Here is a 27,876-nt window from a genome sequence, read left to right as displayed (position 1 = left end):
TCACAGCTGTGGTGTTGGACCTCTCTAGATTGAATCATAAAGCTAATATTTCCAAAAATATCCAAAACATTTTCTTTCATTGAATCTAATGCAGTAATGTATAATTTCAATTGTTGGGAATTTTCTTTTTCCCAGTTTATTTCAACAAAGAGGACAAATACCCACAAAAACTGAAATTTGACAGGGGTCCTGTTTAATTGATGTACAATCATACGTCACTTCCGTAAACAGGGCCGTCGTTGGGGAAACCAATCTATTTTTCTATCTATCTATCTATCTATCTATCTATCTATCTAAAAACAAAACAAACGAAGAAAAACAATTTATTTTCTTTTTTTGCCTCGCAAACACCATTTTGGTCCAGTGACGTTCGTTGCATTTCCCCCTCCACCGCCTTCTTGCGACGACGTGCCGTGCTGCCGTGCCGTCACCGTGCCGTGGCTGGCTGCTGGGAGGAGGGGGAGTTGTTTGGGGATGTTGGGCCGGGTTGTCGTAAATGTCGCTCGGTTCGGCTCGGCTCCTCGCTCTCTCGGATCCAGTATGGATTGTTTGCAGCAGAAATGATCATTTGACCAACGTGCCAGCTCCTTCTCTCGGTAAATACGAGTTTACCTAACAGCTGTTATCATGGCTGCAGGCAGCAGATGCTTTCTGAGCTTCGTTGATGAATGTTCGGCCTTTCTTTCCAGAGCTGCCAGATTCTGCAATGATGAGCTATAGCTGTGACATTTAGCTCATATCTGAGTTATCAGACGATGTGTTGTGTCGTGTCGTGTCGTGTCATCGTTCAAAGCTAGCGTTAGCTAAAGCAGCTGGTCATCGCCATCACCACGTAGCTGTTTTCGTGTTCTGTTAATCAAGCAGACGTCCCCATTGGAGAAAGTGAGTAACTATGGCTGAACAAGACATTTGTCCCCACCTGGACACCATAGGGGAGGTCACCAAAGAAGACCTTCTCCAGAAATCTAAGGTGGGTTTTTTCATATGCAGTAAATATTACGTACAATGTCCGAGTCAGTTGTTGAGTGGATACCATCATTTCCTACTGGAGATTGACCATCTGACCCCAGAACACCCATTAGGACTGTAGCAGGATTGATGAGGCTGCCATTAGTGATTTTAGTTAAACGATCTTGAAAATAGGGGGGCCCTGAAGTGCAAATCACAAATAACAAACCACAATGGTTAAACAAAAAACAAAAAAAAATGCAAATAGCACATGATAATATATAACCGCAAATCGTAAATCAAGTTTGCAAAAGAGGACAAACACAATGAATTAGAAATCACAATAGCAAAAGCTAAACCCCAAACTAGGAAATGGGTACCTACTTCTTTCATCAGATGCTATTAATGTTGTTATTTTTTCTGCTTTTTGATTTTCTCTTTACTGGTGCGATTTCTGATTTGAGGGTTGTGTCGTCTTTTAGATTGTCCATTTGCTGTGGGGATTTCTTGTTGTTTTATTGGCATTTCAGGACCATGTACTGGAGGCTCTGTGTTTTTTGAGTATCTTGCTGCTGCTGCTGCTGCTGCTGTCTCTCTCCCCTTGAGCTGGCATATACATGCCAATATAGTATTGTAATTGTTTTATGATGTCAAATGTAACGTTCTCTCTTGCTGCAGGGAACTTGCCAGTCGTGCGGAGCCGGGGGTCCAAACCTCTGGGCCTGTCTGCAGGTAGTCTTGTTTTGAATGCATAGATTTTTAAAGTCTGTTTCAGGTGTGTCGTATAAATGCAGCCTAAATAATTCAAAATATGACGATCAAGAGCCGTCTTTATAAATAACTGATGGTGCAGGGCCAAATTGTATCGGTGAATATCGATAACGTGGGCATGCAAGTAATAACAATCTGAGCACTTGGCGAGTGTATTTCTAGTTAATGTGGATGGAAAGAGCCATTAATGTAATTTGTCATTCCCTGTGTTTTCTTTACAAGATGAAAGATAGACTGTAAACACTTTGAACTAATTCAGTGTTTGGCCTGCAGAATGACTGTCCATATGTTGGCTGTGGAGAGTCTTACTCGGATCACAGCACCCTCCATGCTCAGGTAAAACCCTCTCACACATCCCTGCTCTTATTATCGTCGCTTAACCGTCAGATCAGATGGTTCTGAGAGATGAAATGTCAAAACAAACTGATTTTTTTTTTCCCTTTTTAGGCTAAAAAACACAACCTGACAGTAAACCTGACAACGTTCAGGATCTGGTGTTATGTGTGTGAGCGGGAGGTGTTTCTGGAGCAGAGGCCCGCCCTGGTGCCAGTGCCCGCTGCACCCCACCACTGTAAAGCCACAGAGCAGGTACCACAGCTCTACAAACACACCCTGTTATATTACCTCTTTAAAATGTCCACACACAAAAAAATACTCAGACCTACGTTACGTGTATTTTGTCAAGTTGAGCACTAAAATGTTTCAAATATTTCCAGTGTTCAAACCTGAGATTCAAAGTTGGTAAAATGTGCTGGTCATGTTCATGGACATGAAACTGTGTGGTTTATTTGCATACTGGTCACATAAATGACTGTTTAGATTCAAAGAGAGTCTTGCGAACGACTATTTCCAGTCACGCTTCTCTCAGCACTGAAAACCACCGGGCCCATTCTCTATGTGTGACGTGTGTAGCGACAATTGTTGCAGTCTATAAACTATATGACCGTCATTATTTCTTGTCTCATATTGTGATTACGCAATCCTCCAGCCATTTAAAGATGACATAATCGCCGTAGAAACAGCTCCGGTTGTGGTGCAGGTTGCGCAGAACAAACTGAGCCAGTGTGACTGCTTAAAAACTCAGCTACATGGCGCTGATGAGACTCGTCAGGCAGTGTGTTTCAGGCGTTACTGACAGAATTCCATTCCACTGGAATGATCCAGTAATCCAAACTGGCAGGGCTTCACTCACAGAAACAGATGGAGGACATTCTCCAGGGTTTTGTTGCTAAAAGTGGATGGAAACAATTAGACAGTTTGAAAAAAAAACTGCATTGCAGAACCAAGTCAAGTCTTTAGAGAAGCAGTTTGGTGACATGCAGCTCACGTCTCCTCTGGTATCTCCAGTCAGTTTACACGTTAAATAGCATTACTGGCATTATAATCTGACAACTTGAAGCTGTCTTTTTCAATTAATTAGCATTTTTTTTAAACAATGTAGACTTAAACTCCCATAATTCCATGGTACATCATAAAAATGTGTGTCTCTTTTGTTATTGCAACTGACTGGACAAACTCAAAGCAGCAGAAAGCACATTGTGTGTGAATTCGAACAGCTCACAGTTCATGTTGCACTAATAATGTCTATTATTATTATGTTTCCAGGAAGGAGTGCCATCACCAGTAGTTCACCCACTAAAAGCTGTACCAATTGCTGTGGCAGAAGAAGAAGGTTCGGAGTCCGAGGAGGACGAGCTTAAACCCAGAGGTACACTGGAAGCTCCTCAACTGAGAATACTAATGGCGGGAAACATGACAGCTTTCAGCTACGCAAGATCAGTGCTTTCTAGAGATGATGTGCTTGAAATAAACCCACATTTTCAATCTATTATAACAACAGAAAAACATTTAAATGAGTTAATTGTTGGAGTGCTCACGTCTCTACTAGCTACTGACGTGATTATTTTGCAGCTGAGAGGAGTTTCTAGGCCTTATTAAATTCAGACAAGCATGATAATTTAGTTTGTCTCACACTACAGTTTGCTCTAAAATGTTATACTCGGTTTTAGATGAACACTTCGACTCCTGCAAATGCAAAACTTTTCCAGCTTCCTGTATTGTTTTTAGGCTTGACAGGGATGAAAAATATCGGAAACTCCTGCTATATGAATGCAGCTCTTCAAGCTCTCTCCAACTGGTGAGGTCACTTCCTTTGATTGCATTTGGCCAATGACTGGACAATGTAAATGTTTTCATTTAAAACAGCTGTGCTGATGTCATATTTTCCTTCTCCTTCCTCAACAGTCCTCCTCTCACTCAGTTCTTCCTGGACTGCAGTGGACTGGTTCGCACGGACAAGAAGCCGGCTCTGTGTAAGAGCTACCAAAAACTCATCTCAGAGCTCTGGCATAAGAAACGGTAATAAACATAATGAAGTTACATGAAACCACTTGGAACACGGATTAAGCGAGAGAGAACAGCTCTGTTTGCATTAGAACTAGAAGGGCACACAGACAACTTACTCAGTTTAGGTTGAGTGTATTGTAGAATCGGTGTGAGGTGCTAATAGCATAATGCTTTTTAACTCTTTGATGTCTAATGTTTAAACAGCTCTGCCTCAATATGTAATGAGCTCTTGCTGACTCATGCTTCACCTCTGCTCCAAGTTTGATGAAAATCAGCTAGTGGTTTTTGTGGTACTGGAATATTATGACGTGTAGTATATTGAATGATATTGCCTCTCATGGATGCGACCCTTCCAGGCCCAGTTATGTCGTTCCTACCAGTCTCTCCCACGGCATTAAACTGCTAAACCCCATGTTTCGTGGTTACGCTCAGCAGGTAGGGGCAAGCACCCAGCAGGTAACTACACCTGACATCACTCAACAGCTTCACACTGTCTTGGCCTTTGTTTTGACACTTTGACCCCCCATTTCCATGAAAATGATTTATATCTCAAGTTAAGAAATTCTCAGTTGGAGTTGTGTTGCTGTTTGAATCATTCAGTCTTGCGCAATCAAATTTTCTTACTGATAAAGAATTTTTATCTGGTATTGAATTATGAAAGTTAAGTTAAGAACTTCTCAGTTGGAGTTGTGTTGCTGTTTGAATCATTCAGTCTTCCGCAATCAAATTTTCTTACTGATAAAGAATTTTTATCTGGTATTGAAATATGAAACGGAGGTACAAGACAGTTCAAACAGAGGCTACCAGATAAAATTCCTTATCACTTATTTTTGCACACTCAGATAAAATTATAGGTGGGTTTTTCTTTAAGTAATAGTTTTTTTCATAATTTAGACAACATCTAAAATCTAAGGAAGAGGGGTTTTTTTTCAATTTAAAAAAAGTCAAAATTCAACTTTTTTTCATCAGAATTCAAAACTTTTTCTAAGAATTAAATTCTTAATTTTAAGTCATAAATCTGAATTAATTCTCACAGTTCAAGGGCACATTCAAGGGATCCTCTGCATGTTTGCATTAGTCCATTCTGCATTCTTAGAGTAATTTAATTCACTTTTAAAGGGATCTATGACTTATTCTTATAATCCTGGTTTATATTTGACTCAGATGTGCTGCATGTGTCTGGTTTTGATTCCCTGTGTTGTTGGAATGCTTCCTGTTCACATTCACAGCTCACGCTTTTGGTTTTTCCTGTTCTGAAGTAATCAGTTTTGCATGTACCCATGTCTGTGTACAACAGCTGGACTGGTGCATCCTCCTCTGACTTGATGTGTTTTACTTGCTTTTCTAAGGACACTCAGGAGTTCCTCCGCTGTCTGATGGACCAGCTACACGAGGAGCTGAAGGAGCCGCTGACAGAATGCAGCATGAGCGGAGACGGAAGTGACGGGGAGGAGAGAAGAGACGGAGACCGCTCCCCGTCCGAGGATGAATTCTTATCCTGCGACTCTGGCTCCAGCAGTGACCGGGGGGAGGGAGGAGGTGTGGGGGATGGCGAGCTGCTCATGCAGGACGAGTGCGATGGAGTCAGGTCACCGGCCGGGGGGCTCGTGGCCGTCAGTCCCATTGGAGTGATCTCAGAGAAGGAGCGGCTGAAAGAAAGACGGGTATCTGGCTCACCTCTCCGTGGAGGCTCACAAGAGATGGACGAGGATGCTGATGTGGATACAGCAGCTGAAGAGGGCGCTGCTGAGACACGCGAGGAAGAGGAGACAACTCCCAGCACGGAGGTCCAGAGCCAAGAAAACAACCAGTCCTCTAACACAGGACCAGGAGAGAGCAGCAACATCTCAGGTAATGAGAAGTAAAGAGAACTGATACATAATGTGATGTAATATTTTTAGTTAGAGATAATTCAATTTGTTTTGCAGAACCAGACAATGAAGCCTCGATGACCCACCCCCAGTCTACTCCCTGCAGTCCCGTCAGAACCCTCCAGGAGCTGCATTCAAAACTGTCCTCCAGTCCACCCCGATGCAGCCCGCTCCGCTCTGCGGGGCCTGCCTACTCCTTCAAGAAGGGTGTGGAAACTTGTGTTTGATTAGCTGCGAACCCTGCAAACCAATAGGAATGTTTGCCGGGTGTCCTGTTCAATCAGGTGCCGGACAAGCTAACATGGCTGCTCGCTATGAGAGAGAGCTATTCTTTTTGCTTTATTCAGGATTTTAATGTGGTTTATTAAAGGCTCCAAGCAGGTAACAGCAATTCAGCAAATTCCAAGCATATATTCCTCCTCCTTGGACATGCTGAGTATGTGCCAGTGCAATCTGGAGGGAGGTACAGGGTCCATCTGTGTAAACACAACCGCTATGAACATAAATTCATCCCTCAGTCAGTTGAACTGGTCGACCCCTGCAGGATAGACAGAACTGCAGGAAAACTCTATAATACCTACAGATTCTACCAGCTGCGTGTGTGTGTGTGTGTGTGTGTGTGTTTGTGTTTTACAGTAACCTATTTAGACCTGATGCAACATGTTTTTTTCTTCCTCTAAAACCAGAGGAAATGTTTCAGGATTTTTTTTTGTTTTATTTTGGAGTTGTGTCTGCTACAAAAGAGGAGAAAACAAAGGTTTTGGTGGACATTTACAGTTCAACAAAGTTTTTCAGAGATCCCTCACGTATCTGGAAGTTATGAACAAAAATGCAGCAGGTTTTTCTCGTAATTTTTAAATTTACACAGTGAAGTGATTGCACAGCTAGGGGGTGCCACCATAAAACTGAAAAACTTTTTATTTATATATATATATATATATATATATATATATAATTTATATATATATAAATTTTATATATATATATAAATTTCTTCCTTTGGTTTTCTCATTTCTCCTTAATTAAAACAACTGATTTGCAGATTGAATGTGTAATATACTGTCATAGGGGGCCAAAAAATGTCATTCTTGTCTCTCAATCCAAGCATCATACATTGCTTCTCTTCGAGGGTTGCAGTAATTAGGTTCTTCTTCTTCAACGGCACTACGTTTGTCCTCTAACATTCCCTTTCACCATGTCCGTCCTCCAGCTCAGCTGCTGCTCACGTCCAAGAAGAAGAAACAGTCGCACTATCGCAGCGTCATCTCTGACATCTTCGACGGCTCCATCCTGAGTCTGGTCCAGTGTTTAACCTGTGACAGGGTGAGCCTCACACGTTCAGATGCCTTACAGATGTATTCTTATAAAAGACAATGTCATTTGTATTCAGTCCCTCCACATACCCTCATCTACCACATACTGACTTGTTTGTGGATCTACTTCCTGTTCTGTTATGTCTCTAAGATATTCAGTTCTACCTTTACTCACTGGTATGTATCCTGTGTAAAGCAACTCTCTGTATGTTTGACAGGTCTCCACCACGGTGGAAACCTTCCAAGATCTCTCCCTCCCTATCCCTGGTAAAGAAGATTTAGCCAAGCTTCATTCCTCCATCCATCAGAACCTGCCAGTCAAGACGGGTGTGTGTCCGGACACGTACGGTTCTCAGGGCTGGATCTCCTACATCATGGACTCCATACGACGGTCAGTCAACTGTGTGATTATTAATGATAACATTTTGATGTCGCTGATATGATTTCTGGTGAGAGAGTTTCATTTTGAAATATTTTGGGTTATTAATATTGATTAGATTAACATGAAATACTGCAAGTGGAATTTTCATTCTTATGTTTAAGAATCAACTTTAGCTGGTGGAATTATGCTTTCAGAGTTATCCGTTGGTTGGAAAGATGGAGCCGATAGTGGATGAATCTGAAACAGGCCTCAGGAGTGATACTGCATTTTAAGGGTGACTAACAGTGGAGTAGGAAGTGTTGATGTTAGCAAAGTCCTGGGTCTCCTCAAACCCCTCCTCCCACTGTCTCCTGCAAGAAGAGGCTGGAGAATCGCATCTTTTGCCAAGTGCTTTTTTTTCAGGTTTAAAAAAGCAGTCAAGTGCAGCGTGTTGTGCATTTACTTAAAACAACATTTCTGCGTCTGAATAGGTTCGTGGTCTCGTGTATACCCACTTGGTTTTGGGGTCCCATGGTGACCCTGGAGGACTGCCTTGCTGCCTTCTTTGCTGCAGATGAACTCAAAGGTAAATGATAGTACACTGGATTATTGGGTTTGATGTGTTTGAGTATATGGTTGAATTTACCTTTGTACATTCATTCTTTTCCCAGGAGACAACATGTACAGCTGTGAGAGATGTAAAAAGTGAGTAGGTTTAGTAACCTTTAATTTAATTGACAACCAACTGCTAAAAAGACATATACATCACATCTCATATATATTTCCACTGTATATCTGTATCTATATATATGAATGTTGTTGTTTTTTTTACAGGTTGAGAAATGGTGTCAAATATTGCAAAGTACTCAAACTTCCAGAGGTATGAAATGTTTGATCTGACAGTAGTTGGTGACTGGAAGAATATTTCTGAATGTGTGTGTGTTTTGTTTTTTTTTTGTTTGTTTGTTTTTTTTTACTCTGTAGATTCTCTGCATCCACCTGAAACGTTTCCGGCACGAGGTCATGTATTCGTTCAAGATTAGCAGCCACGTATCCTTCCCGTTGGAGGGCCTCGACATGCGGCCTTTCCTCGCGAAAGAGAGTCCATCTCAAGTCACCACTTACGATCTGCTGTCAGTCATTTGTCACCACGGCACAGCAGGAAGTATGAGAGAACATTTCTTCAAGATATAATCCTTTCTTGTAAACATCCTACTGATCTCTCACTTTGTGATTGCATAGGTGGACACTACATAGCTTACTGTCAGAATGTGATCAACGGCCAGTGGTATGAATTTGACGACCAGTATGTCACAGAGGTGCATGAGACAGTGGTGCAGAACGCAGAAGCCTACGTGTTGTTCTACAGGTAAACACGGGGAAAACATACAGTCTTCTCTGACTTATTCAACACGTCATTGCTGGTTGTATGTGTTTCTTGGGCTGCAGAAAGAGCAGCGAGGAGTCAGTGAGGGAGAGGCAGAAGGTGGTGGCTCTGGCCAATCTGAAGGAGCCCAGCTTGCTGCAGTTTTACATCTCCAGAGAATGGCTCAACAAGTTCAACACCTTCGCTGAGCCCGGCCCCATCAGCAATCACACATTTCTCTGTCAGCATGGAGGTGTGTGGTACATTTCCTCTGAGGGTGGAACCTGAGTTTTCTTTTCAACCTGGACCTTCGGGTGATAGAAATAACATTTTTTTAATCACTGCTCTATAGAGCAAGAGGAGAGCTGCCTGCAGCCCCAGAGCAGTTTGAATGTAATCTAACAGGTTAACTGACACCCACTAAGAGTGCTTTTCTTTTCACACTGACAGGCTCAGATTCTTATTATAATTGAACTTTTCAAATAAATATTTTGTAATTGGTGAAAACAGTCAGAAACAGAGTCTCACTTCCTTTAAAAGACACTTCATGACACATAGGGTACGTATTTTACAACCGTTGGTGTGACATTTTTTGACGTTAAGTGAGAAAATGACAACATCAGCAATTCTTTTTTTACAGCCAATCATTGATGGGGAACATTAGTAGAAAAATGCAATATTTAACTCATAGCAGATCTGCTTATGGACGATCTCAGGATTTACTAATCTGTTGCTTGTGAGCCTCCAAATTTATGGAAGTGTGGTGCAGGTAGACAAAGAAATGTAAAGTTTATTTATATGTGGAATGTCATTTTTGTTGCTGATCAAAAGACCAGGGCTTCAATATGATGAAAGTAAACTCAAACCACTAGTGATAATAATATCACAGCTCATGAGACCAGAACGTCTTGTTTTCGCTCTAAAGGAAAACCCAAGGTCTATAAAGTTCACAACATGATATATTACTTCTGTCTCATAACATATTTTTCCTCTGTCCAGGGATTCCTCCTAATAAATACCACTACATAGACGACCTGGTGGTTATCGTTCCTCAGAATGTGTGGGAGTACCTCTATAACAGGTAAACACCTGCACTCTAAAAAACAGCAGAGCGCATACAGGAATTCACTTAAAAGTATTTCAGTACATAGTTTAGGTTGAAATGATGGTAATTTTATTTAAACATTGTTTGTGTGGTACTAAAGGCTGAATGGTTCAGATATAACACCTGTGATTTGGACATTGCACAAGGCTAAGATTTCAGGTCATCTCATGGGGAGTTCCAGGTGTTTTACCTCTTATTTTCAACTCTCCCGGTTATTGTCTCTAAGAGAGGAGATGCCCTGTAAACCTCCAGCCTCATCACCACACACTGGCTACATGTGCTTTCTATGTCCTCCATTTACCGTCGAGCCACAACGCATCCAAATGTCCAGAAGAAGTTAGTTTTTTGATACAGGTGGTGTTCAAGAAGACGTCCGGCTGCTAGCATATCTGGCCTTGCCTCTGCTAGTGAGCTCAGATTCCCACTTTGCACGTGTCCTTGAATGCATTACAAAGCCACGTACAGAGAGGGCAGCACCTATCAGCTCACAGCAGGTCTGACTGAGTCGTGTTGGCTCTGCTGATGTTAGGTCATGATCTCTTCCTTTTTAAAAAAAAAAAAAAAAATCTTACTTTTTAAGTAAGTGCTTCCTCATCAACCAGCCAATGACTCCAAGTGTTGCTTCATAACTGCTGGTGTGTTGGAAAATGGAAAGTGCTGTTAAAACTGATGGCTGCAGAGTAACTGGAAATTTGTGGTGAAGTATTATGACAGAACAAAAAGTTGAAAAGGTCTCAGCATGATACAATGACGTGTTGTAGTTTTCCTCAGTATTCCCCGATGAGGCGTAAACTTGGGAACCAAGTTGATTTTCCCTTGGATACACAAGTTAGTGTCTTTCTGTTAAATGTCGGTGTTCTGATCCCCAGTTTTGGAGGCGGTCCTGCAGTCAACCACCTGTACATGTGTGCCATCTGTCAGGTGGAGATTGAAGCTTTGGCTAAACGCAGGAAAACTGAAATAGACACCTTCATCAAGGTAAAACAGGTTCATCCTACAGGAGTTTGCATGTGTGTGAATTTGCATCTTCATCACATCTTCTCTCTTCTCTGCAGCTGAACAAAGAGTTTCAGGCTGAGGAGGCTCCGACAGTGATTCTGTGCATCAGCATGCAGTGGTTCAGAGAGTGGGAAAGCTTTGTCAAGGGCAAAGACAATGGTATGATTACACAGGAAGGCAAGTATAGCACTCCATAAAAGTCTTTCTGTCTCTTAAAATTTGTCTAATCTGTTCTCTCAGAGCCGCCTGGTCCAATCGACAACAGTAAAATTGGCGTCATGAAAGGAGGACACATACAACTGAAGCAAGGTAAATCTCTGAGGGGTATAAAAAGTGAGAATGAGAAAACCGAAGATGGCCATTAAACATTTTTATATGTGTCTCTTAGGTGCAGATTATGGTCAGATCTCAGAGGAGACATGGCAGTACTTGTTGGGTATTTATGCTGGTGGCCCAGAGATTGCAGTGAGGCAGACAATTGCCCCTGCTGACCCCGACAGCCTTCACGGAGAGAGGAAGATTGAGGCCGAAACAAGAGCACTTTGAGATGAAGAGAGGTTGGAATCTTTAATTCTTGGGAAACATTATCCACCGTGTCGCTCAGACGCCTCACAGTTTGTAGCTGAGACACACAAGATTTCCACCCACTTTGCAGACGTCATCCATGAGCTCATAAATTCCTTCAGGCTAACAGGGTGTAATATATCTCCACATGTCCAGAAATAATGGCAGCAGTGTATTCATTTTTGAAGAGCTGTTAATCTAATCTCCATTCTTTGGAATTGAGCTCCCATTTGTCCTCAGCTTGTTTCTTCACTCCCTCCTTATTCCCAGGTCTTCTGATTTTCTCTCCACCCCTTTGCCCTCCACAGATGGCTGAGGAATTTTGCACCTTGGCGGAGAAACCTCATTGTGAGCACTTTGTAAATGTAGCAGCGCATTATTCTGAAGCCCAGTCGCAAGAGGATGAGACGGCACTTAAATATCATGTAGTTAATTTAATTGGACAACTCTGATCCTCGATGTTAAAGGTGTAAAATAAGATTCTCTGAAGCTGTGGTGTTTTCTGTGGCTACTTGGTGTCAAACAGCTAACCTGGCTGGTGTCGACAACGCTTGTATGATGTCTGAGTTGAGGACTGCTGACCTTCACAGGAAACAACAAACTAGAACCACTGAGAAGATTTCTGTTAGTGGATTATTAGTTACACAAAAACAAGCCAGCGATAGTCCATAAATGATAATATTGCACCTACAACCTTAAATATATGATAAATCTGTGCGCTCAGGAATGTGGGGAGTTAAGACACATGGGCAGCGATAATTCGGCTATCAACATTTTAACAAAGACAGTATTTCGATTTAAGGTGTTTACACAAGTTTCTTATAGAAGATTTAATTCATGCAACAATTTACATGCAACAAAGTCTGACTAAGGACTCAAGACACATCCCTACGTTCTACGCCAGAGTTTCCTTCTGGTATTTAACCTGAAACTGTTGCTGTCATTTTGCAACCGTGGTAGATTTCGAGGGATTTCTTGCTAATGATGCAGAAAACAATGCTGTAGAAACTCAGTAGGACTTCACGGTGCAATGAAGATGTCTACAGTTCACTTCAGGAATACCCCTAAAATCATACTACTCCATTTGTCTTCATCAGATTATTGCTCATGCCTACTACGCATGACCCTATTCAGGTTAAGCTAGTTCAAAAATACCGTTTACATGCCACCTCCTTACTCAAAGTATTGTCTTAAACAGGTTAATATTTGAATATCGCCGTCCAGATAAATGTACGCAGTTAAATGAAACCATAAGAACCCACCTGACATGCATGCGAGCTTTCCCTAATATCCATTTTTAGGGGTCATTTGTAGTTGAGAAGCTTCAAACTGCATGTTCACCAACAGGATGAGGTTTGTTTGTTCTAATAGACAATAAATCAGAATAAGGCAGAAGCACTGAGGCGCTCCTGTCCTGTACCAATATCCAGAAACAGCCCAGAGGGGATCTCTGAGTATGTGAAGAATCAACAGAACAGAGAGGTTTTCTGATAGAAACTAAATCTTACATATCTAGAACAATAAAAGCTATTATTTTGCAGTAAAGTAGTTCAACGGGCTTTACTGAGGGTAGTTTACATTACTAGGCAGGTGTAGAGGTCAGACTTCCACCAAGACTAATGTTACATGTTCAGTGGATCCCATTTTTGCCCTCAGATTCAATTCAAATGTTACACAGCATCAAATCCCCCTCAACTCAGAGTAAAATCTCTGGATGTCCTTATCGGGATTGGAAGTTTCTTTTATTTTGTTACATGAGATAAATAAAACCAAATTTATTTACAAAAAAGTACTTCCATCTCACGTAAAGGCCAAAAAAGAAAACTCCCTTCATGTGTTTGCAATATTTAACTTTTTTTTTTCTAAAAGACAGATTTTGGCACATACTCTCAAACAACCATTTCAACAAGTTATTTCGTAAAATAATGATCAACAACCAGAAGGTTTATCCAGCGAGCAGAACATCCAAAATACCAGACATGTTAATGAAGCATTTGAACTGCAGCTACTTTGACATGTCATATGAACAACCCCAGAGGTGTTATTAACACGCCTGCGCTCCCTCAGCCAGTGAGGAAACATGCTAATTAGCAGGAGCCGTGCACTTCAAGGCACTCATCATCAGTATTATTAGTCTAAATGTCAACCACCATTTAATTTCACACAACTTTGCGTATTAATCTGCTCAAAGAGCAATTTATTCAAGAGGAAACTGACTCGTCTCATTGAAGAAAACTGTTTAACACAAATATGTGCAATGTAGGGATGCTAAGTTAAGATGCTTTTATTTTTGAGGGAGTAAGTGCAATGAAAAAAGTGCAATCTTAGCGAAACTGTGCAGCTATCAGAGACAGTCCAGTCTTGAGGCAGTGCAGCAGCAGTATTATATTGCAGTCTTAACAAATGTGGAGTGGTAATGACTTAATCGTCTCCACCTGTGAGCGTGTGTTTGCTTGTGTTACTGCACGTAGCTATGCGTGTGAGATGCCCATTTCACTTTCCACTGGAAGCATTGCTGTGGTTGCGGTGTTTCGTCACAGCCCGAAGACAGCCGTGCTGGAGTGCTCCGTTTCCTACAGTGTGTGGCTGCTGTGGTCGTGATAATAGTGATGCTTCGACAACATGGGACTTAAAGTGGTCGACCTCAATTCAACGAGATGTCTTAATGTCTGTACAACTGATGTAATTACTCATGACTGGTTCAATGATTAAAATTGCCTCGTCTTTGATTTGTGTGTGTGTGTGTGTGCGTGTGTGTGTGTGTGTGTGTGTGTGCGTGTGTGTGTGTGTGACATCTTTGCAATGATTTTCAACCAGACAGCATTTTTTTAACCTGCTGAACCCCAAGTTTCTGGGTTGGTGTCTTTGTTGTTGTTTTTTCCCCCTCCTTTAACATTCTAACATGCTCATTTTGGCTGCAGTAGAAACTCCATCACCTCTATGGAAGCAATCACAGCTGAAAGAAGGAGGATGTCAAACATGTCCTCAGTGCAGCAGAACAGTTCTAACCAGAGGTGCAGGAGTGGAGTCATAAATCACGGGACTTCAGACGTGCTTGATTAACGCTGATGACAGCCTCAACTTTAGATTTGGGTTTTTATGATGAACTCGGAGCAGTTCTGCAATTTAAAAAACAAAACAGATCCTTAAATGAGGTGATTTCATGAAGTTCTTAAGATGTTTCTGACCAAATGGGAGATGGAGCTGCTGGAGCCACTAGGAGGAGTAGGTCAAAGTGTATAAGGGAAAAAAAACAAAAAAAAACCCACGTAATCATTTCCTGTTGATGTGACTAACTGCTACTAAACATTTGAATCTGGAAAATTTGGCAAAATAAGCAAAATGCTGAAGAACAAACAACATCAATGAAAATTTTTTTATATTGCAAGTAAAATGCGAAAGTTAAGCTGCAAACCAAAATGTTTGGTCACTATTTTTTATTTTTCACTTTATTTTTGAGGCCTAATTTTCTGATTTGTTTTTTTTTTTGGTCAAAATTTTCACATGGTCCAAGTCAATCACGGCTTCATTGTTGCTTCGAGGAATGCAGTTTATTTTTCCTTCCTCCTATTTAATGCACGTTCTCTTCTGGGCAAATTTTGAAATTTCATAATATTAAGCTCACATTTTGTTCTCTTCCCTGATGTAAGATTCTCGTACACGGGTCCTGTAACTGCTGTTGGAAAGTTGAACTTCTGGTGATGATACGCTGCGTTTTTACAGCTGCTGGCCATAATCAGTGATTTAGTTTTTGGGGGTTTACACTTTGACCATGGAGACAGCTAGATCAACCTGTCATGTGTAGCTTAGCCTTTGATCAAGCCTGAGAAAATAACCCTAGTGATGTCATCAAGGCCATCTTTGCTTGATGACTACAGATTTAGAGCGGGCAGTCCTGTGCACTGACTGGAAATAAATGATGTCATTCAGCATCATATTTGTTAAAATGTTCTTTGCATTGGAGGCGAGAGGAGGGCCATACCTGCTTTAATCTGAGAAAGAGAGCAACTCTTGAGTGAGCAGCTGTGATGTCATCTCCAGTCCTGTATGCTGAGCTGCATCCAGCCCAGACGGAGGCAGACGGAGAGGAAAACACGCCGGGCTGGTACGAGGATATGATGCACATATAATGAACCTTTGAAGGCAGGACGAGAACCAACACACTCAGGTGAGACACAGAAACACACACAGTTTTTGGGATTACACAATTTCATAGACAAAGGCAGCAGCTGCAGCAATCTGCATCATATTACCTTAATATTAGCATGTTTCCTGCACTGTGTGAGAATTTACGAGTGCTGCACACACACACACAGAGCCCTGATTATAGATAGCTGATGTGAAGGTTATACTGAAGCCTGGACAGCTGGACGCTGTCTGGGATGTATTTCATGCAACAACAGTAATATGAATGAATAATTGAATATCCTGAAGCAGTAGTTACACAGAGCAGTGAATATAAAACCAGCAGGTGAGGACCAGCGAGGGAGTCCGCTGGGTTAAAGCTGTGCCCCTGCCCGGAACGCTCACTGGGATGGGATGGGTGTGGCCAGTAGAAGCAGACTTTCCGTCATTTTCATCATGACTGTATTTTTCAGTCTACAGCCAGTCAGCTCTGCATGATGAAGGTCAGACAGTGGATGAATGAAGGCACGTTGATATTATCAACCTGAATTATTACCATGACTCATGGTAATATCTGCTGTGAACTGAGCAAGGAATCCTCCTCTGTCTGAATATAATGAGTTACAAATGTTCACCGTCACATTATCTTATCAACAACAATAACTCTTGCAGAAGTTAAATCCTCTGTTATTTATACATTTTTAATATTCCAGATTATAAACACTTGAATGGTTCTCCCATTTTACTAGAGTACCACTACTTCGCTTTTGTAGAGCGCTCTGCTTTGACATGCTTTCATTTTTCTGGGTCAACACAAAGTTTATGTGGATGTTTGCAACACCGGTGCAGACGAGGAGGACTGGCGAACTAACCGCCATGCATTTCTTTCCCCAAGCTGTATTAAATCTGAGGCGCCAGCCATGCCAGGAAGTGATGAACACGTCTTATGGTCATCCAGCTGAAGCCAAACCAAACTACTGTACTATCGTCAGGGCGGCGAGTCACCAGATGAGTTGTATACCCGACTGACGGGAGACCAGACTCGAAGCCACTGATTCAGCTTGGAGAACATTCCCCCAGGGGTTTTTGGGAGCACAAATATTTACATGCCGTGTCTGGCAGCACTGAGAGACGGAGAACACCTTGAGACAGACTGATTCTGACTTTATGACCCTTTTTCCTTGCACGGTAACCCCTGGCGAACCCTGCAGGTGGGGCTGCGTCTCAACTTGTTGAGATTTTAATCTCCTGAAAAGAAGAGAGAATTGGATCAGTCGCTGCACTCCTCTAGAAGCACCTTTGTGTACTCCACCTCCTTTTCCCTGCTAGTGTTGTGTTTATTCCACTGAACGCCTTTTATAGAAGAAAATTGGGATAAACAATCTCTGGAGACACACTTACTCACTGGGAGTGGGTTCTAAACACTCTTTGAAGCTCATCTTTCAGTACAAGCATAGAAATATTTTCAAGAGTATGCTGAAATATGTTTAAATTTCAGAATAAATGACAATATACTCCACGTTTCCAAATACATGCATGAAACATAGTCATCTTATCTTTTGTTTTTAAGTATTTGTACAACATAAGATATATTTTTTGCCAACTGAACATTAAGCAAGCCTGCATTGCCTAATCAAGTCTTGAATTAAGTATAAACACTTTGATAATACAATAACGAAGAGTAATACACTGTAAAAAGTGTAGTTGCTCAGACGATAAGAAAAAGTCATTTAAAAAAAACCCATTCACACAGTCAACACTAAAAACTGTAGCATAATTAAGTGTAAAAAAAAAACGATTAAAAGTGAAACACTTTGATGACAAAAAAGTTTGGTCATGAAAACTATAAAAGAATAAACACTGAGAAGATAACCGAAGTGATAAAGAACTATAAAAAAAAGTCTAAACATTTAAACTTGGAGATAAGTACAGCCGTAAAACCTATAAAAAGTATAAATGCTTGGATGGTAAGATAATCAAAGTACTAAAAAATACCCCAAATCACTATGAACACTCAGTGCTTAAAAAGGTCTAAACTTGAAGCTATTTAGGGTATAAAATCATAAAAATATAAGAAATATTTAGCAGATTAATACTGTGTGTACACAGAATAATGTGTGAAGTGCTCAGCTAAATAGTGACAGTGAGAAAGAATTCGATTATTGGGTTGGAAGGTGATGCAGGACAACAGCCTCACAGTGGATGAAAAATAATCAGCATTTAAATAAAAAACAACAAATGAAATCATCTATAAAACTGTAGTATAACTGCTAAAATATTCTATAAATACCCTGCAATGTTAAAACAGTATTAAAACGGTGTATTTCAATATCTGGATGTTGAATAAAATTTAGCTGTGTGTAAAATAGTGAGTACCCACATGATGACGAGGGTGATGGAGCCTCATGGGCCCTCAGCTGTAAACTGACACCTGCGTGCAGAGCCACTCGATCCACCCGTATTATCCCTCTCCTGACCCGGACTGAGGCACCATGGGCTGCGTCATGTGCTCCCAGCTGGTGGACATGTGGACCGTCCGAGGGAGCCGGAGCGGCCGCAGGGCCATCGAGCTGACCTCCTACCCTCAGATGCTCCAGGGAGGCTACCACCGGGTCACGGGCCTCCACTACATGTCGTCCTTCTCTGACGCTGAGGACTGCTGCGACGACACCAGCTCAGGGAGCTCGCTCACCCTGGACTATCAAACCCAGGAGATGGATGAGTGACACTCACAAGCATGTAAATAAACGCACACCGGAGATGTTTGCCTTTGAAATAAATATGACAACTGGCGTTTAATTCAACCAAGGTAGAGAGTCTTTTCTTGTTACATTCTTTTAATACTTTAAGTAAATTTACCCAAACAATATTTTAATGAACGTGTGAATGCACGACATAACAATCAGGATCTGATAACTACATCCAATTTAGCATTAACTTTTACATACAGTTAGCAAAATACGCTCTAACTCGACAGTAGAAGTCTGCAGCTGCTGCATTGTGTTACTGCAATATCAACATAAAGGTGCGCTCATGAAATCGTGGGTTGAAAACCTAAATCCATTAGTTTAGAATTTAGCAGTGAGTCAAATTAAATAGCAGCAAAGAAATGTCGTTTATTCCCATAGTTTGATTAATCTGGTTAATTAGTGGCCACAAGATACAGTTTGCTCACTAATTATTATGGAGAGGATTTATTTTTTTCCCTGTATCCTAACTTTCCCCCACAAATGAATCAATTAATGGCCACAAGATCAAGTTTGTTCCTACGGTTCGATTCAGAAGTGGCCTCGAAAGAGAAATTAGATCGATTTATGGTCACTAAATGCAGAACGAACGACTCCGGAGCTCTAGAAATACAAACATTTTGGCCGCGACGAGATAAAACCTGTTCCCACAAATTAATGAAAGCATGGGAACAACTTCCTGCCCTCTCGATGTAACGCAGATAATAGTTGGGTGGAAAGTGCAATACTTTTTTTTCCATTTGAAATTAGTTTTTCTAATGTTTCATATAAATGTGTTTTAATAATGGTGTAATGTGATGACTGTCTGGTGTTGAGCAACCACACTCGACCGGAACTTAGCCTCACAGAATCCAAAGTACGTAGACAATTTTTTTTGGCTGTTTTTTTTTGTGTTTTGCAACCAGCTTCCCTGCCGTTATTGTGCCCGTAGTCACGATTTGCTTCATCTGCAAACCACAACAGTAACAACATGCTGGCTTTGAAAGTAAAAGAAACTCTCTCTGAGTCACACATGATAGTTAGCTTTTTCTTTTTTTCTTTCTTTCTTTTTCTCTTTTTTTTTTGCCAAATGTTGCCGAATTACGCAGATCATGTTTCGGGTAATTTCAAGTAAACTGTCCAAAATGACGTCAATCTAAAGTTAGTTTAAGTTTATTAAAAAAGGGAACGTAACTTCACCAATGTTTGAGGTTTGAGAACGATCCTGCATTCCTCTTCAGGTCACGTGGCTTCATGTCATGTGGCCCCAGGGAACCAATTTTTGCGTGCTGAGATGTTTCACATTTCGAATTTGGGAAAACACGGAATTGTGAATGGGTCACGTCTGCTCAACCTACAATCATCATCATCATCATCATCATCATCATCATCATCATCACTGGGGCTGGTGGGCGGGGGCATCTCTGACCTACAAATATCCCCCCCGCCGGACTCCCTCTCACATTCAGCAGCTTTACGCGCCGCACTCGGACCCCCTCTCTGAATTTACTGCCCGGTTTGGATCATTAAAACGCAGCCATGTTAAGGAACGACGTTTTCTCCTGTTTTGTCTTCTACGGCGTGCTCCTGGTGATTAAAATGTACATCATAGCCATAATAACAGGACAAGTGAGGCTGCGTAAAAAGGTAAGTTATTTCTATTTATCAAACGCGTATTTGTCAGCCAACAGGGGAACGTTCACTGATGTGTCTCTCTGTCCTTGAAGGCTTTTACCAACCCCGAAGACGCTCTGAGACACGGAGGTTTGCAGTATCACAGAGAGGATCAATACGTGGAAAGATGCCGGAGGTGAGAGTGTAACATATTTGGGAGTCAAACTATCGCGACATGCTCTTACATGCTTGCGTTTTAGTAAAAAAAACAAAAAACAAAAACTAAACAGAAACACGAGCATATTAAGATAAACTTCAGGTGATGTTGCGCTGCAAAGTGACATTCATGGTAAATACTTAGATAAAGTGGTAATTTGGTAAAAGGCCCCACTCAAAATTAAGCAAAAGTATGTAATATTGAGTTAACTGAAGTTCTGAAATTAAAACTCCAGCTCTAAAAGTTATGTAGAAGAGTTTTACTGCTCGGACTGTCCTCTTGAAGTTGCTAGGCTTCCAAGTTGAAAGTACATCACCAGGTTTTATTTGTTTTCTATGCTAAATCCTTTCCTTAAAAGGAGCTGATGGGTATTTACAGTGCGGTAAAAGTACTGTATTTCCTTTGTGATAAAGTGGAGCAAAACTACAAAGTCCCCTAAAATGAAAATACGCAAGTAAAGTACAGATACCTTGAAATTGTACTTAATACTTTGTTACTTTCCATGACTGTTAAAACACAACATGCGTGTCTCATATCTCTTATATCTTATTTGGCTCTTGGAATTTTACAGACTTGAATGTGCCAAACAGTTTTAAAATGCAATAAGAGGGCAACCAAACAAAAAAAAAGGACTAATAACTCTCACTATGATTTTTTTACAGTTCTGTCTGTACAGAAATTGTTTGAGGTTTCTTGCACTTGATTTGGATGAGCTGTTGTCTGGGATTATGCAACTGCCCCTTGGCTGCTCATGTCTGCGTGTGGGAGATGAGCTCAGTTTTCACTGGGATCTATGACAGCATTCAGTTAACTGGAAAACTTTCCTGTCCTGGAATTCCCTCGAATTTGAAACTATTATACGCTTAAAAATTTGGAATATATATATATTTGTTGATTTATTCCACATTTGTGAAGTCCCATCTTTTTTAACGTGTAAGGAAAAATCCAGGAATTTTCAGTATAATTTTATTTTTTTAGATCAGTTTTCAGATGCAGTACTAAAGTACAATATCAAGGTATTTGTATATGAGTATTTGCATTTTATTTATTTATTTTTTTTTAACTCAGCTACAGTTCATGTATTTGAACCCATCAGTTACTTTGAAGAACAAGATTTGGTTAAGAAAACACCATTCCAAAAACTCAAAATCAGAGTTCCAAAACTGGAGCACACTCCACTTTAGCTTCATTGTGAGAGGTTTAGGATTCTGTTGTTGCTCACTTTTAATTTGAAGTAAACTAAACAACAAACGCTTCTCCGCTTTTACTCCAGTAGAGCTACAAATGGAGGCTTCTGTTTTCCTCTCGGGTGGCATGGCTCAGGGGTAGAGTGGCTGTCTAGCAACCAAAGGGTCGCTGGTTCGATCCTCAACCTGACCATGTTGAAGTGTCCTTGAGCAAGATACTGGACCCATAATTGCTCCTGATGAGTAGGTTGGTGCCTTGCGTGGCAGCCTCACCATCAGTGTGCATGAGATGACGCCGTAAAGCGCTTTGAGTGCCGCTAAGGTAGAAAGCGCTATATAAAATTGAGTCCATTTACTTTTCCCTGAGTATTATTTTATTTGTGTATTCCCGCTTGTATTGAGAGCTGGTTACTTCTTCTACTACCGAATGTCTGTTGGATGATGAAATGCATTAGAGGCAGAAGCGTAGTGATGAGTTATCCGATTGACACATTCGGAGATTGTGAGGTAACAGAGGGACTGCCCAGACAGTCCATCCTCCAGTGAAATTAAGGACATAAAATAACTCAGAATGGAGTCACTCATTTAAACGGATGGACAGTTGAGTCATGCTGTCTAAACCGATGTGCGTGTTCTTCATTTTCACATGTGAATCATTTTCCTGTGCCCTAGAGCTCATTTGAATGACCTGGAGAACATCCCGGCCTTCCTGTTTCTGGGTGCTATTTACTCCATGATTGGACCATCACTGACCGTGGCCCGCCTTCACTTCCTGGTCTTCTTCCTGGCCCGAGTGCTGCACACTGTAGCTTATCTACTGGCCCTCCGTGCACCCACCCGCTCGCTGGCCTATATTGTTGCACAGGTACCCTGTGTTTCCATGGCGCTGCAGATCCTCATAGCAGTTGCGGCGTATGCTTGATATCCTGAGATGAAGGGGACTCAGACAGAGGTGCTCTGGATCAGAGATACGGCGATTTGGATCTTTGGCAGAGGAAGCAGGAGGACAGAATCTAAAGGACCTCAGTGACAGTGCAATACGAGGTGTTGCTCACCAATGCCTGGTGAGATTTCTTTATCAGTGTTTTTGTTTCATCTACAAAATGTGACTTTTTTGTTAAAGTTTACATCTTGTACTGCACATGTGTATTTTTAAATACTAATGAAGTTTGTTGCTGGTTCTTTAATTAAGTTTTGTTGACATTGTCTGATGGAATTTAAAGGCACTTGTCAATGTTTTGGGAAATGTGCTGATTTGCCATTCTCCCCAGTGTCTGGGAGAGAAGATAGATATACTTATTTCTTTTGTGTGCATATTACAGTGCTGAGAGACCAGCTGACTGCTAGTTAGCTTAGCACAATGAACTGCAGTGGATGAGCAGGTTAGCATACATCAAAGTAGATCTGTCTCTCTTTAAATTTTAAATTATAATTTCATAGACAATGTTGAGCACAACCCTTGGTCTATTGAAGCAGACTAGGAGTGTTTTGAAGAAACAGCAATGATGTTTGATGGAGGTTTGCTAACCTACCCATCCACTACCATTCATTACGCTAAGCTAACTAGCAGCCAGTAGGCCCCTCGTCTCTTATTGCATACACAGGGGAGAGGAGGGTATCTGTCTTTTTGTCTGGTTGTGTGGAGGATAGACAGTAAGCGTGTTTGCCAAAAAAGTTGTTTCTTTAAAAAAAAAACATCAATGGACAAGCATCTACAGTGGAATTATTTGCTGCTCTGTATCCATGGCTCTTTTGTGTTAACACATCACGTAGTTCACCATTCATATGGTATCAACCATGACTGCATCTGTTCCCTGCATTATTCCATCTGTTGCGATAATATTTGTGCTACATTCAACAAAAGTAGAAGGGATCCTGGCATGGTGACCGAGGGTGTGAAGAAACAGCAGAGATTGTAACAACCCTCAGTGAATCAGGAGTGAAACAGTCTCAAAAAGAAGATCCTAACGCAGTTTCAAAATGAAAAAGAACTCACTGTACAATTTTATATCTGTGAATTTATTATTATTTTTTGTAGAACTGTAATGACTATTTATTCTTAACTATTTTTGACTCCGCAGAAACATTCATGTAGGCAAATAAAACAGGTCACTCATGCAACCCAGTTGGCTCCGATGTGATTTGATTCATTTATTTAAATGTTTTAATAGAACCATCAAACTGTTGACTTTGCCTGTTCGTGCAGAGACTGTGTGTTCTGGCACCGAGGAGACAGGGCTCTCTTTGTGTGTGTGTGTGTGTGTGTGTGTGTGTGTGTGTGTGTGTGAGTGTGAGATGATCCAGAAGGCCGAGGCAAAACTCCAGCAGCATTCCTGCACCTATTATGTAAGGCTGTTGGCTATGCTGTGCTCACCGTCATGACCTGAGGGACTTGGGGGTCGGGGGAGGCTGGGGGGCTGGAGGGTTTGGGGTCAGTTAAACTTTCACAAATCATGTCAACCTGTCCTCCTTTGCCTTTAAAAATAACTGAAATACTCTGTTTTATCACTTCAGCGTTCCATTTTTCCAGTGATTTTCCTCCCAGTGGTGACTAAAAGACACAGCAGATACGGTTTCATGGCAAAAAAGAAAACTTGTGGGCGGAATGGAAAAGGCTAATCCTTTAGCTTTAAATGAGCTGGCATCAACAGTAAATGTGATCATAAAGCTAATGACCTGTTAGGGAGAGGGTGTGTCTATAACCTGGGTGTGTGTCTGTGTCAGTAGTGTGAAAGTCTCAACCTGCCCAGACCTTGAGGGGAAAAGGAAACTCCTTTCTGTTGAGCACACACACACACACACACACACACACACACACACACACACACACGCATCTCTGACCACAATTAAATGAAATGAGTTATTAGAAATTTTGTGACATAACTAAACTATTATACATTTTCCGCCTCCGCTGACTGCTTCCTGCTAGTTCATGTTAGATCGGATCATCTATTGTCCTGCGTGTGTTGGCTCCCCTCTGGCTCTTAAATTGTACCTACAAACAATAAACTGACCTCAAATTTTTCCATAATTCCATCACCATCAGATTATTTATCTCCACCTTGTGGACACAGTCAGCACTAATCAGGTGGCCATATTTCCCACATTTTATAGTTTTAATTGTGTGATTTCCTTCCCGCAAAACCTCAAAAGTCTCATCAACCGACAAGTCAATGAAATAAAAATAAATGAGACTTCCTCGTGTATTGTTTTGGAGTAAAAGCAGGAACACCTTTCCTCAAGTATTTATTTATGTTCACCCAGAAAGTAGAGCCCATAAGACCACTCCTTAAATCACCACTCTGGCTTCCTGTGAGTTTAAGGAGAGACTTTAACATCCCGTTACTTGTCAATAAAGCACTAAAATGTTTCAGGCTGAAATGCAACTCTGATTTACTTGTGCAGGTTTACTCAGCGTTATCCCAGCTGCCTCCTGGGGGGTGAGGTTATTAAAGGGTTGCAGGTTCCAGCCCTCCAAAGATGAGGAACAAAAACTGAAACCGTAATGGGTCCCAATCTTTCCACATTGACATTTTCCACATGACAGGCTCTCTGCCCAAAGTCTTATTGATGCTTTGTACTCTAAAAATGTCCCACTGAGTGTTCTGGCTTCAAAGCAGTGACCTGTGTGAGTAAAAAACAGACATATGGTTCAAATTTCATAAATATTTATTACATATCAATGAACAGAATTGACTACTTTCACAGCAGTGGTCTACAGCACTTGTTTAAAATAACTGCTCAAATAATAATAATAATCATAATAATAATAATAAAGTTCAGTTTCATTTGAGGCCACATTTGATACACAAACATTTACAAGTAGTACTTGGCATTAAAAACGATGGCGATACAATATTTTAAGACACTTGGTGTTTTTTTTGTTAATTTTCTTTCATTTTGATATCACAGAGAGGTTCAGCAACAGTCTAAACAGTAAATATGAATTCAAACAAAAAACAAAACAAAAACAAAGACAGCCAAAAATGCCAAGGGGAGGTAGAAAGAAAGTGTCCTCAACAGAAATACAGGAGAAATAGTAACATCATAAGCGGGAGAAGCAGCGTCCCCCAGTCACCCACCCACACGCTATCAGAGTCATAAATACTAAAGTACTGCAGTAAACCCCCCCCCCCCCCCACCGTATTCATCTTCTTCCCTTTTTAGTTTTCTGAGTTGTGTTGTAGTGTTGGAGGGTTCACACTGAGACAGGCGGGAGGAGAACACGGGAAAGGAGGAATAGGAGGCTCATGCAAGATCCAAAGGCTTCTGTGTTGCGAAACCACCACATGGAGGCGCTCTCATACCCACATCAGCATAGCCCGAGCCACTGCTTCCAGTTTACTCTTCTGACCCTTTTGTGACGTTCTTAGCGACTAGCTTCGATTACGTCGAGTATTTACCCTGTTTGAGTAGAACTGATGAGCAGTGTTGAAAGAGAGGAGCTTCATTTTAATCCCAGTGAATTAAAATGACTTTCTAAATCTCGGCTGATGTTCTTACCAATTCTTTAGATCTTAATCATTGTGTCATGGAAGGGGGACAACTACGCCCCAGCCAGCGATGTAGTGGTTAAAAAAAGGGGTGCTAATAGAATTCAGTTGCTCATACCCCGATTTATGAGACAAGCAACTGAAACCGAATAAATAAATGATATTTAGTCATTTCATTGACTCAACGCTGTGATGCAACGCTACTGAGTGGGCTCTGGAATATTCTAACATTAACAAACATTAAAACCTTACAAGTGTAACCATGACTCCATTCAAATCTATCAAGTACTAATTAGTCTGCTCTTGAATGTAGTTGTTTTAACTCTGTACTTTAGCCTTCATGGATTTTACTGTATTCACTCTATCATCGCCCTCAATAATTCCTCAAGATTTAAATAGAAAGAATGAATGAATGAATGAATGAACGTCACTGGCGTGTATCACTACACACAGTAAGGCAGTGAGGAGGGAGAGAAGGGAGGAGGGGTGGGTGAGATGTCATCATGCTTCACAAGAAAAATGCAGAAAATGGTTCAAAAAGACTCGCAAATGGCCAGCGAACCTGAAACAGGCCATTCAGTGACGTACTGAGGGCCTCTATCTTAATTTAATGTACATTTACAACTAAATTTGTCTTCTGAGCTGGTCTTGCTTCTTCAAGCCCCAGGATACCGAAGGATGTTTAATCTGCAACTACTTAAAGTAGTTATATGTATTGTGTTGCATTTCTTTATGTAAACTGTAATAAAGAAAAAAACTTCATCCAAGCAACACCCGCGCTTCTCACTCTGGTTGTGGTTTGCGCTATGCTGTTACGTTTCGTATGACGACACAGACCTCAAAGTTTCAAAAGAAGCGATTTGACACTGAGGACACAAGAATTGCAGCAAATGCCGGTCATGCAGATTGAGGGTCGGCTTATTCTTAGGGGTTTAGTGTGTGTGTTTGTGTTTGTGTGTGTGGCTTTGAGAGCGTGCCTCCAGTGACTCACTGCTACTGTCAGACACCAAAATATGGTGGCTGTTCAGAGGTGCAGTTCAGTGGTGGATGCTGGGAAATGGCACTTGTGGGAGACTTCGCCTCCAGCCCTGTCTACCTGTGTACTGTGAATCAGGAGAATAAGGACTAATATGTGCAGAGAGCATAAATCATTATACTTTTACTAAATATGGGAATAAAATGATTTTTATAATATATCTATAAATATGCAACACAGGCATACTGTCACTGTGTATGCATCTTCATGTATAAACAGATGTACACATATATATGCATTTCATTCAACAGTTGAAAGTTGATTGGAAATAATCACATAATATACAACACCTATTAAGCTCTAGTAACTTCTGAGGGCATTGTGAATGCAGAGATTTACATTCAGTTTGCGGTTTGGGTTCAAACACTATCTCAAGGTTGTTGCAGAGTAAACCACGACATCTTACGCCACCTCATTGCCTCTTTGGGTTAACTGCAGCGGGGCAACACCGACACCCAACATACAGCGGTTGAGGGACTGCTCACGAAACGAACACAGACACATCATCTAACTCCGACTGCACCCATCTTGTCCAATGAATGGGGAGACCCAAGGTACATGGATGTAACCAAAAAAGAGACAAAAAAGAAACAAACCAATAAAACCATGGTGACAGTACAGGAGTGGTAGGGCAGAGGAATGCATGATGGGATTGTCATCACTTTAGGTCCAGCACATCTTCTTCGAAAGAGGTGGAGAGGGCGAATGCAGTGGCAAGCGGTGGACTCTCCGCTCTCAGCACCGCCTTCTCTGGCTCGGCCTCCGAACTGGACGAACAGTGGACGTCCAGATCCGTCTCGATGGACTCTGAAGATAACCTGCACAGACAGACAC

The 27,876-nt window shown here is 41.3% G+C and overlaps 3 protein-coding genes and 1 long non-coding RNA gene across 14 annotated transcripts in view; 2 read left to right on the top strand and 2 right to left on the bottom strand.

Moving 5' to 3' along the window:
- The first annotated feature begins 238 nt into the window (after nt 1-238).
- On the top strand, nt 239-19,027 carry usp20 (ubiquitin specific peptidase 20). Of its 7 annotated transcripts, XR_015110303.1 has the most exons (26): nt 239-596; nt 865-970; nt 1,627-1,680; nt 1,993-2,055; nt 2,167-2,307; nt 3,325-3,427; nt 3,787-3,856; nt 3,964-4,077; nt 4,422-4,521; nt 5,415-5,916; nt 5,994-6,143; nt 7,147-7,259; nt 7,468-7,640; nt 8,102-8,196; nt 8,282-8,315; nt 8,445-8,490; nt 8,595-8,775; nt 8,853-8,979; nt 9,060-9,229; nt 9,976-10,057; nt 10,951-11,059; nt 11,137-11,239; nt 11,321-11,389; nt 11,469-11,637; nt 15,686-15,812; nt 16,665-19,027. XR_015110303.1 is itself a non-coding variant. In XM_086186589.1 (25 exons), exons 2-24 carry the CDS (start codon nt 893-895, stop codon nt 11,624-11,626), a joined length of 2,835 nt encoding a protein of 944 aa, XP_086042715.1. In that variant the 5' UTR covers nt 239-596; nt 865-892; the 3' UTR covers nt 11,627-11,637; nt 11,915-14,502. The 7 variants fall into 7 exon arrangements, 6 of the variants coding, with proteins under 6 accessions (XP_086042715.1, XP_086042716.1, XP_086042711.1 ...); XM_086186589.1 differs by lacking the exons at nt 15,686-15,812; nt 16,665-19,027 and adding an exon at nt 11,915-14,502; XM_086186590.1 differs by lacking the exons at nt 15,686-15,812; nt 16,665-19,027 and adding an exon at nt 11,953-14,500 and having other exon boundaries at nt 4,422-4,500.
- Nucleotides 13,474-18,799, bottom strand: LOC147243757 (uncharacterized). The gene is made up of 4 exons (XR_015110305.1): nt 18,150-18,799; nt 16,089-17,017; nt 15,627-15,779; nt 13,474-14,763 (listed from the first exon to the last, which is right to left on the bottom strand). It is a non-coding gene; the product is annotated as an uncharacterized LOC147243757 (long non-coding RNA).
- A 399-nt stretch (nt 19,028-19,426) lies between the features above and the next one.
- Nucleotides 19,427-22,704, top strand: ptges (prostaglandin E synthase). The gene is made up of 3 exons (XM_086186591.1): nt 19,427-20,142; nt 20,223-20,305; nt 22,186-22,704. Exons 1-3 carry the CDS (start codon nt 20,035-20,037, stop codon nt 22,433-22,435), a joined length of 441 nt encoding a protein of 146 aa, XP_086042717.1. The 5' UTR covers nt 19,427-20,034; the 3' UTR covers nt 22,436-22,704.
- Nucleotides 22,705-25,204: 2,500 nt separating this feature from the next.
- Nucleotides 25,205-27,876, bottom strand: part of garnl3 (GTPase activating Rap/RanGAP domain like 3) — a 65,926-nt gene continuing 63,254 nt past the window's right edge. For all 5 annotated transcript variants that reach the window (XM_086187587.1, XM_086187590.1, XM_086187588.1 and 2 more), the window contains one exon: nt 25,205-27,860. In XM_086187587.1, the coding sequence (XP_086043713.1) occupies nt 27,701-27,860 (160 nt within the window). In that variant the 3' untranslated portion in view covers nt 25,205-27,700. The remainder of the gene's footprint in view (nt 27,861-27,876) is intronic.

This window comes from Aulostomus chinensis, chromosome 19 (genome assembly GCF_037954235.1).
Source record: "Aulostomus chinensis isolate RoL2024-O1b breed Wild chromosome 19, RoL_Achi_v1.0, whole genome shotgun sequence".
Classification (NCBI taxonomy): Eukaryota; Metazoa; Chordata; class Actinopteri; order Syngnathiformes; family Aulostomidae; genus Aulostomus; species Aulostomus chinensis.
The sequence above is the reverse complement of the archived record's forward strand: the minus strand, read 5'-3'. Positions and strand labels throughout refer to the sequence as shown.